The sequence below is a fragment of the Mytilus trossulus genome, chromosome 4, assembly GCF_036588685.1.
Source record: "Mytilus trossulus isolate FHL-02 chromosome 4, PNRI_Mtr1.1.1.hap1, whole genome shotgun sequence".
Taxonomy (NCBI): domain Eukaryota; kingdom Metazoa; phylum Mollusca; class Bivalvia; order Mytilida; family Mytilidae; genus Mytilus; species Mytilus trossulus.
Genome location: NC_086376.1, coordinates 18,037,851 through 18,048,791, shown reverse-complemented (window position 1 = coordinate 18,048,791; position 10,941 = coordinate 18,037,851). Strand labels below are relative to the sequence as shown.

The 10,941-nt window shown below is 31.5% G+C and overlaps 1 protein-coding gene across 1 annotated transcript; it reads right to left on the bottom strand.

Moving 5' to 3' along the window:
- Positions 1–363: 363 nt before the first annotated feature.
- On the bottom strand, positions 364–2,847 carry LOC134713776 (complement C1q tumor necrosis factor-related protein 6-like). Its single transcript, XM_063575063.1, has 2 exons — positions 2,682–2,847; positions 364–919 (listed from the first exon to the last, which is right to left on the bottom strand). The coding sequence occupies exons 1-2, from the start codon at positions 2,818–2,820 to the stop codon at positions 471–473; spliced, it is 588 nt and encodes a 195-aa protein (XP_063431133.1). The 5' UTR covers positions 2,821–2,847; the 3' UTR covers positions 364–470.
- Between the last annotated feature and the right edge of the window lie 8,094 nt (positions 2,848–10,941).

Below are 10,941 nucleotides of genomic sequence, written 5' to 3'. Positions count from 1 at the left end.
GTTTTACTGAAGGACGAAAAAGTAGACAGGATAAAGGCGATTATGTATCCGGTTTTTCTTGGACCAAAATCAAAATATACGCAACGTTAACAGTAAAGACAGTTTATGTCGATTCCACATAAGTGTTCAATGTCTACTCTTCAGCAAGATAAATAAACATAACATACGGAAAACACCAATAGAAAACAAATTTAGCAGGGTTGTTATTTTTCCAATTATGATGTGCCTCATCGTTGATAAATTTCAAAGTAACTTGTGACTTTCTTTAAGTATTAATCAATATGCCACTATCCTGACTTTGGGTCCAGATATCGGACTATACAAATAAAAAATATATAACACATATAATTTATTGCAGTGGAAGTTTATTTTCAAAGAGTTGCAAAAGTCTATATAACAAAAGTATTTTACAATATTTGGAAGGCAAGGTCTTAATAGATTTTTTCAGTAGTATTGGCACACATCATGTTTTAGTTAATTTTATATCCTGAAAAACTACACTCATCGTGACGGTGGTCACTTGTCAAACCATATGCATGTTTAGCTCTCAAATAACTGATTTTGACATAAACAGTATCACCACTGACTAGTGGTACAGGTGTTGCCAAAGTGACAGAAAGTCGAGCACCTGTTGCAATTGCATCGGAAATACCTTGGTTTTTGACAACATTATTTTTCACCACTTTGAAAGATATTGTACTGTAGTCGGCTGCGTTGTTGGTTACAAAGAACATATACAAGCCAGTGACAGGAGCAGTAAACATTCCTGAGTGTTTGTTATAACCATTGCCTTGGTTAAGTTCAACTCTGTCGTACTTCAATATCATATGTGTATGCAATTGACTCATTGGAATACTTCTGCTAATGGAGGCATAAAACGCAATTGATGTTTTCAGTTTCTGGACTTCAGCTTTAAGACCTGTGCAATTATAAAAAAAAGTATGTAATAATAAAGTTTAAATGTAAGCTTTGGGAGTTCACATGCTTTTACAGTATACGAAAGACAACCGTTGTTAAGAAAATCTACAAATTTGGCTTGTATAATATTGTAATACAAAAACTGGTTAAAACAAACAGTAAACTTCAAATTTGGACATACTTAATACACAATTTATTTGATAAAGGATTGAACATGACAATTATTACACCTGGTTTTTTTTTGTTATTTTTGCTTGTGTTTGGTTTTTTATAGTTAATAAAATTTCTAGGTTTCTATTCAAGGTTTAATTTACTAGCTCAGTTTTGTATATTTAAAAGTTGATTATATAACATACTTAGAGAGTTTGGTGCGATTGTATATTGTAAGAATATCAAAGGAAAACAAACAATGTTGTTTTATGCATTAGATACATCTTATATTCTTTTTATTACCGAATGTGACTTATTCCCGATTGTGACTGTTTTGTTGAGGGTGAACTCGCATTGCTATATGACGCGTCACGGTACTTTTCCATCCCAAATTCATGTTTTTAGTTTTGATGTTATATTTGTTATTCTGATCGCATTTTGTCAAATCAGCGAAATATGACTCAACGAAATTTACACGATATATTTGGTTTACTGTTTGATTCGGAAGAAACACCGATAGAGCTAGACAAATTTAATTACTAATACTAATGTCTCCCAGAATTTGATATTAATTATTTCGTAATTTTCACTGTTATTTATAAATGTTACATAAGTCATACAAATCTTATCTTGAATTTTATCAAAATTCTTTCTTATTCTTTTGAAACTCGTTTAGAAATTGAAATGTGACGTCACTTTGTGCGTTGCATTGGCTTTGGCCAACTCGACTGTGTATTTTATGTGCTGCATGATATTTAGATTGTTTAATGTAATGTTTCCGTTTTTATTCTGTAGTTAGTCATCACTTCAGTTTATTTTGTATATCTATAATTATATAGTAAACGTCACTAGTTAGTCATGTGTGGACGAAACGCACGTCTTGCGTATGAACTTTTTTTTTTTATCCTGGTACCTTTTATTGGCTATAACTCGTGTGTTTCTTTGTCCTGTATTTTCTCCCATTCAGTTGCATTATAGTCCTGTCATGTAATGTCCTTAAAATGTTACAATTTACATTACCATTAACGCGGGAGGTTTGGTATGCCACAAAACCGGGTTCAACCCATTATTTTTTCTTAAAATGCCCTGTGCCAAGTCAGGAAAATAGCCATTGTTATAGTATAGGTCGTTTCTGTGAGTGTTACATTTAAATGTCGTGTTTCTGTTGTGTCGACTCGTGGTTTTCTTATATTTGATGCGTTTCCCTAAGATTTAGTTTGTAACCCGGATTTGTTTTTTCTCGATCGATTTATGATACTCGAACAGCGGTTTACTACTGTTGTCTTTATTGAACTATTATTTTGTTTAATTTATTAACATTCATTGATGTGAAATGTTTATATTTTCGTGGTTAACAAACCATCACAATTCCATACCACAACAGTTCAGATTACATGGGGGTCAAAATTACTATGTTTTAGAAAAAAGAGCCGTGAGATACAAAAGGGGACACTCAAAACTCAAACAGTCTAACTTTGACATATCATATAGACTGATGATTTATTGCTATTTTTGATATTTGAAATTCGTTAAAAAAGAAAGAAATTGCATCCCTCACAAACGTGTTGCCTGCTTGAACATTGTTATACCTTTAAAACAAAATCATGTCTTACCCTCTATTTCTGTTTTCATTTCAGGAATTGATGCCACCAAAGGACACTGTTGAAATATTTCACAAAAACTACTGCTTTTACTACTTTTTGCATGTATACCAACAAAGAGTATGGCAAAAATAAACAGATACAAATTCATCACGAATAAATGTGATTGCTGGATGCTGACGATGTCAAATGGCAAATAACGCAAGTGATTTTATTTTAGGTAAAACTATACATTAATCAGTAAGGCGCATGCTCTTTGATTAACTAGTTTTTCAATACGAACTTGTAAAATCTATAAATTCTAGACATCGACCTAAAATTGAAAATATACACTTTTAAAATATGCATAGAAAAATGTACAATGTATCTTTTGGTGTCAGTGTATGTCATACTCTAATAATACTTTAACGACTACATGCATGTTAAACAAACATAATTTGAAGGACAGATGTTCAAACAGTATTTGCAAAATTTTTCATAGTGTGTATGCCTTAACGTACTTTAATTGAAGATATCGATGACAATGCCATTTTATTACGTATTTTAACAGTCAGTCGTAGATTTTTCATGCTACATGTACTGATAATGAATACAGCAAAAATGCTATCCTTTCTTATGTCTTGCAGTTAAATTTAAATATTATTGAAAAAGTACATAAGTGATTGCCAAACTAAAACATAAGGGATCCATGTCCATACAAAAAAGGAAAATTAGCACTAGGGAACGACAAATCATACCTTTTGTCGTAGTTTTTTGTGTTGTGTAGTAAAACTGAAATAACGTAATCTAGGAAAGGAAAAGAATATTAATGCTGTTAATATTCAATTGATTTAAAGTAAGTTCATTTTGGTAAGGTTATTGTTTAGATGGTGTTTTTTTTATTCATATATAAATGATTTTACTGTGAAAATCTAACAATTCTCCTGTGTCTCGAAAAGAGTTGTTGAAAATAACATGCTTAATTTATTTCGACCTGATGGATATTTGTCTCATTGGCAATCAAACCACAATTCCTTAAGCTTTTTATAATGATATAAAATACATGATTCCGAAAGTACAAAAATGTTCTACAAGTTTTATTTAAGTAAATTTCTAAACTACGTGTATGTTTTGTCTAAATTTTGTTTTTGTGTGTGTTCGTCATACAATACCAGTGATGTCGACACGCACATGGCAATGTTACATGTATGTATATATCAATAAACCTTGATACAATATAGCAGATGTTTTCAATAAAAAAATGATGACAAATAATTTCAAAAATGTTTTTTTTTAGAATCAAGTTACAAAGGATTTTCATGATCAGATTATATTTTGTAAATATGTTTGACATCAGATATTTCTCATCAATGTTGTTCTTACTTTGATACCTCAAATCCAAAAATTCATAAGAAAATACGAGCTGAGATTATGGAACAGTAGTTCTGTGGTTCAAATAGTTTTTTTCCCCACAAACCAAAAAAATCATTAGTCAAGGAGTTCTGACATTACGAAACTGTATTTTGTACTTCTAATGTTTATTTCCCCACAAACCTCAAAATTCATAATGCATAGAGTGCTGAGATTTTGGAACAGTTTTCTGTAAATCAAATAGTTATTTTGCTACAAACACAAACATATCAGTAGTCTTCTTCCAATTACAGTGCTATATTTTTTGACAGTGGTTCATTTTTCAATGTCCTGAATTAAAAAAACTAGAGGCTCTCAAGAGTCTGTATCGCTCACCTGATTCTATTTGGGTTTTTAAAATCATAAAAAAAATTTGGCTAAAACTAACAACACAACCTCATTAGGAAAGGAACATTCAGGCTATGTTTGATTTAATTCAATTCAGTGGTTCTCTAGAAGAAGACTTTGTTATGCATTTCCTATAGGGTCCTATGTTAAACTAAGTCCCCCCACTGGCGGCCATCTTGGATGATGAATCGGCTACAAAGTAGCAACACTTGGTCAGCACCTTATAAATGACATTCATTTTTTTTTTAACAACATAATAATATTTATTCATCTAATCTTGCTTGATACAAGCTTCACCAAGAGTCCAGGCTTCTCTTGATTTACCCTGTTACACTCCACTGATTATCCAGGGAAATAAACAGCTGATCCAACTTATTAAGTTATAAAAAAATAATATAAATTATATTTGTATAGTTGTCTTATGCAGAGATTTATCAATGCTAAAAATTCTTTCTAATTGACAATAACATTGGACATCTTGATTTATATGCATCTATTCTTTTATTAAATTCATTTTCAAAAATGCTAAAGACATCAACAGTTTTTGTTCTCTGCTCGGATACATTGTATGACTTGTATATAGAAAAACTTAATACTGTTAGTATATAATTCAAAAAATAATAATTACTATCTGTGATTTTATATCCAAGTACCAGATGTTGCAATTTAATATCAAAATCTATTTTACTTCTTCTAAAGAGTTTATAGATTTTTGGCCAAATGTTATTCAAATATCTACACTTTAAAAAAATAGTGAGCATAATCCTCTTCTTGCTTACAAAAATTACTCTTATTTGTCTTAGTTACTTTCCACTGCAATAACAGTTTTTTAGTTGGAACAATATAATGTAATAGTTTCCATCTAAATATTTTTAATTTATTTTCAGTCATATATTCAAAAATAAATTTGTACAATGAATTCATATTAATAGTTTCTTGTATTGGTAGGATTCTAAGCCATCTGTTTATCCCTATTGACGACTCTAGTTTTGTATTTATCAAAGAGTTGTATAACATTTTATTTGTTAATAATGTAGTCTCAATAAAATTATTTTTCCATACGATTTTATTTCTCTGAATATTAATTGTAGTTTTGACAGAATTCTCTTTTTGGACAATTTGAATCCATTCTGCTGGTATAGATTTTTTTTAATTTTTGAAATTCGGCGATTCAGTTTATTTTGAACTTTAATTTGTTTAGAATGTAGATTTCTGATAATGACATTTTATCATCTTAGATATCATTTATGTAAATTAGATCACTCCTAATCCAGTTCTCAAATATAATTGGTTTATTATCAAATTTTATAGATTTATTTCCCCATATTACTGGCTTTCTAATATCAAAAAATGTGTCTGGTGGTTTTGTTTGCCCCTCGCCAGTCAAATTCCAAGACTTTATTACTTCTTTATAAAACGCAGGAATATCTTTAAGATATCTTAAAGATTTGATATCACTTAAATTCATATTAAATATTGACAAAATATTGTTTGAGACATTTAAGTTTTTAAATGGTATAAGCTTCCAAGTCTCAAGTTTACCATTTACCAATCTATTTACCCATGATGCTTTTAAAGCCACAAAATAACTTTTAAAGTCTACCATTTTAAGACCCCCCTTCTCATATGGACCAATCATCATGTTTCTTTTAATCTTGTCTGGTTTCCCATCCCAAATATATTTAAAGCTACTGTTTTCTATTTCTTTTATATAATTTTCTGGGGTTAGACATACGCTTCCCAAGAAAGTAAACAAAGGCAATATTAAAGTCTTTATAATTAGGATTTTTCCTAAAATTGAAAGATTTCATTTTTCCATATCATAAATAATTTATTCATCTTTTCTATTTTACCATTCCAGTTTAAATTTTTGCATTCTTCTTTGTTATGTCCGAAAAACACCCCTAAAGCTTTAATAGGTTTATCTCCCCACTTAATCCCGACAATTTTATCTTTGCAAGATTTCAATTTTCCAATCCATAACCCCTCTGTTTTATTTCTATTAAGTAGTAAACCTGAAAAGGAACCAAAACAATCTATTTCGTTCATTACAGCTACCACATCGTTTTTATCCTTGCAAAAAAGTGTTGTGTCGTCTGCTTATTGTGAAATCTTGATACTATGACTTTTCCCATCTAATTTTATATTAATTCCTTTTATATTTTTATTATTTCTTAATCTCTGGGCCATAATTTCAACAGCCAAAACAAATAAAAGAGCTGATAAAGGACAGCCTTGTCTTATTCCACGTGAATTTTTGAAAGTTTCTGATAGCCACCCATTGTTCATAACACATGTTTGTTTATCTGTGTGCATTGCTTTAACCCAGCTAATAAATGAATCGTTAAAACCAAAATGTTTCAATGTTCTAAGGATTTTCTTACCCCAGGAGTAGATTACCTTAGCCGTATTTGGCACAACTTTTTGGAATTTCGGGTCCTCAGTGTTCTTCAACTTTGTAATTTTTTTGATTTTTAACTATTTTGATCTGAGCGTCACTGATGAGTCTTATGTAGACGAAACGCGCGTCTGGCGTATAAAATTATAATCCTGGTACATTTGATAACTATTCCAAACATAAAATCCAATTCCAATGAATCGAATGCTTTTGTAAAATCTACAAAAACTAATGCCCCCTTAATATTGTATGTGTCTGCGTAGTCTATTACATCTTGAATTTGTCTCAAATTAAACCCAATAAATCTATTTTTAACATAACCGGTTTGGTCTTCATTTATAATTTTTGGAAGTACCTTTTTTAAGCTTTGAGCCAGAACATATGGCAAAATTTTAAAATCTACATTTAGAAGTGAAATTGGACGGTAGTTTTCCAAAAGTAAAGGATCTCCTTTTTTAAATATCAAAGTTAATATACTGGTACGTTGTGAGTATGATAAACTTTGTTTATCGTATCCAGTATTTAGAACATCAACAACTAAAAATTTAAGTTTATCCCAAAATTGTCTATAAAATTCAACCGTTAGACCATCAAGCCCTGGTGATTTATTTAGTTTCATTTTATAAATGCCTTGCGTGCATTCCTCTACTGTAACTTTTCCATCGCATATCAGTTTATCCCTTTCGTCTACTTGATTTTCTAGTTTTGTGTCATTGATATATTTTTCAGTTAAATTTTTATTTGCAGATTTTACATTTAATACAAATTTTCATAGAATTTTTTTATTTTATGGAGTAAATTTTCTTGATTAGTAATTAATTCCCCATCCTCTCCTATTAGTTTGCTTATTGATTTTTTCACTTGCCTCTTCTTTTCTAGACCGAGGAAGTAGGAATTGTTCTTTTCCCCAAACTCAACCCATTTTTCTCTAGATCTAATTTGTGCCCCTCTTGCCTTTTCGTCATAAATGTTACTTAATTCTTTTTCTATATCTTTAATTTCTTTTTCCAACTTTTGATTTTCATCATTATTTCTCTCATCTATAAGTTCCATCTTTTGTTCCAGATCTTGTTCTAAACTACGCCTTCGCTCTCTTGTTAACTTCCGAATCGCTTTATTTCTACAGTAAGTTGTAGTTACTTCCCTTATATTGAGTCTTTTTTAAATGTATATTTATCAATTAAACATTTTATACATTCTTGATAATCTTTATTTTGTAATACTGAGTTATTTATTTTCCAATACCCATTTCCCCTTTCTGATAACCCTGGCTTAAATTTTTAAAATACACTTTGGTGATCAGTGGACTGTATAACAGCCGGTTTAATTTTACACCATTCTGTAAGAGGTAAAAATTCTGACCCAATAAAAATCATGTCTAGTCTACTTGCTTGTGATTTATCTTTTCGTCTCCATGTAAATTGCTGTTTATTTGTGTTTAAATTTCTCCAAACATCCGTTAATTTGTTAGTTTTTATTAGTTGCTTTAATCCGTTAACAGGTTGGATAAATTTACCAGGACATAAAGACTTTCTAAGTTTTACAGTTCGGTGCATATATGCTGGAAAATGTGAAGATAGAATTATCTAATTGCACATTAATTAGTACAAATATCCCTTCACTATCACTAAATTTATTTATAAATGACATTCATGCCATGTTTGGTTTCATTTCATTCAGTGATTCACTAAAAGAAAACATTTGTATGTCTTTCTCATAGGGTCCTATGTTAAACTAAGTCCCCGCTGGCGGCCATCATGGATGATGGATCGGCTACAAAGTAACAACACTTGGTCAGGACCTAATAAGGAACATTCATGTCATGTTTAGTTTCATTCCATTCAGTGGTTCTCTAGAAGAAGACATGTGTATATATTTCCCATAGGGTCCTATGTTAAACTAAGTCCACCGTTGGCAGCCATCTTGGATGATGGATCGGTTACAAAGTAACAACACTTGGTCAGCACCTCATTAGGAACATTTATGCCATGTTTGGTTTTATTCCATTCAGTGGTTCTCTAGAAGAAGTTCAAAATGTAAAAAGTTAACGACGACGACGACGGACGCCAAGGTGAAGAAAGCTCACTTGGGCCTTCGGGCCATGTGAGCTAAAAAGGGTGTCCAGGGTTTGTACTTTATTATGACATTGAAATAATATAGAAAATATTTAGGACCAAGATGATGAACTTTAACTGAAGTGACTAGACTGACTAAGCAAACCAGATATTTATTTGAAAGTAAGACTAAAAGGAGTACGTGCAATAATGCTCTTTTTCGCTTAAAAAATACCATTCTTAATCTGAATTTACTCTCGGAAAATAAAACAAGTATCACATTAAATGAGTTACCATGGCAACAAACCATAACTGAATTTGCATATTTTGTAATAAAATTTTTGATTTTTCATGTTTTTTCATCAAATTATTATCAAAGTATGTTTAGATTGGAAAAGGATGTGCGCTTCAAAGAAAAAACTATGTTTGGTGAGATTATATCAAAAGTTAAAATAAAGCTTCTCTTGAATTATTTTGTTGTCTCTTGGCTGCGCACGTTGTTTCCACAATGGAAATGACTATGGAAAACTGCATAAATTCTGTTTTTTCTTCGTTTTTGTGAAAACGGTACATATTATGATGTAATTGTGACGTCATCAGATAAACATCTTTATGCTTGTTTTCTCTCATCATTTGGCGTCCATCATCCGACGTCGACATCTACATCGTCCTCGTCAGACAAAAATCTTCTCCTCTGATACTATTGGGCCAAATTTAACCAATTTTGGCGTTAATCATCATTTGGGGAACTAGTTCAAAACGTGTGTCCGATGACCCGTCAAGCCAACCAAGATGGCCGACATGGCTAAAAATAAAACATAGGGATAAAATGTAGGTTTCGGTTTATCACTTTAGATCTAAAACCAAAGAATTTAGAGCAATGTGCGTATTGTTATGCGTTTACTTTTCTACATTGGTTAGAGGTATAGGGGGAGGGTTGAGATCTCACAAACATGTTTAACCCCGCCGCATTTTTGCGCCTGTCCCAAGTCAGGAGCCTCTGGCCTTTGTTAGTCTTGTATTATTTTAATTTTAGTTTCTTGTGTACAATTTGGAAATTAGTATGGCGTTCATTATCACTGAACTAGTATATATTTGTTTAGGGGCCAGCTGAAGGACGCCTCCGGGTGCGGGAATTTCTCGCTACATTGAAGACCTGTTGGTGACCTTCTGCTGTTGTTTATTTTATTTGGTCGGGTTGTTGTCTCTTTGACACATTCCCCATTTCCATTCTCAATTTTATGTTAAAATAATTTAAAACATTTATTGCATTGTATTTCCACATAGAGTGCTTCGTATATTATATATGCTTGGGTTTGTTTTTCATTCTCAATATGACAAACAAAAATATAGGGTAAAACAATAGAAACAGAACTTTATTTTTCTCCCTTAATAAGAAAATCTTTTTAATATTGCAAAACTATTCTTCGAGCTAGGCAGGAACGAAGAAAACTAGACCAAACAGAAACGCTGTCATAATGTCATCTGAATTTTCTTACATTATAAGGGTTATTGTTAAAGCAATTTATCAATACTGAACGACCAAAATCAAAATCATTAAAACCAATCCTGCCCTCCATTTTGCCATGATAATATGCATATAAAAACTACATAAAAATGATATGCTGTGTTATGATCCAATCAATCTAGAGCCAAAAAGAAGAAATGACCGGTTTCGAAATTGACCTGCGATATAAAGTCGCAAAAAGTGAGAACATATCAAAACATTTGAAAACCATTGTTTCTACGAATCTGATACAGTGTAACCTGCCTAATCCGCCACCTGAGTATTCCATACTTCCTGCTTTAACCGCCCGCACTTTCATTGTCCCATAAAATGCCTGTCCTTTCAGAAATACCTGAATATTCCTACATTTTTTACTGGTTCCGTAGTGTTTCGAATAAGACAACTTTACTGTGTATTGCACAAATACAACAGAGGTCGCCCACCTATCTTTATGTCAATCAGATCGCCGTGATGCCAAAATTAATAACAACTGTGTTCCGCTTAATAACTCCCGGTTTTTTTTAATGGTCATTGCCATTCATCTTTAGCAGAGAGAAATTAAACATGTAGATAAAG

Bases quoted from the DNA above. Each gene is read 5' to 3' on its own strand.
- LOC134713776 (XM_063575063.1), bottom strand. From the start codon at position 2,820: ATGAATTTGTATCTGTTTATTTTTGCCATACTCTTTGTTGGTATACAT. The intron at 920-2,681 runs GTAAGACATGAT...ATAATTGCACAG, and splicing joins AATGAAAACAGAAATAGAGG to GTCTTAAAGCTGAAGTCCAG.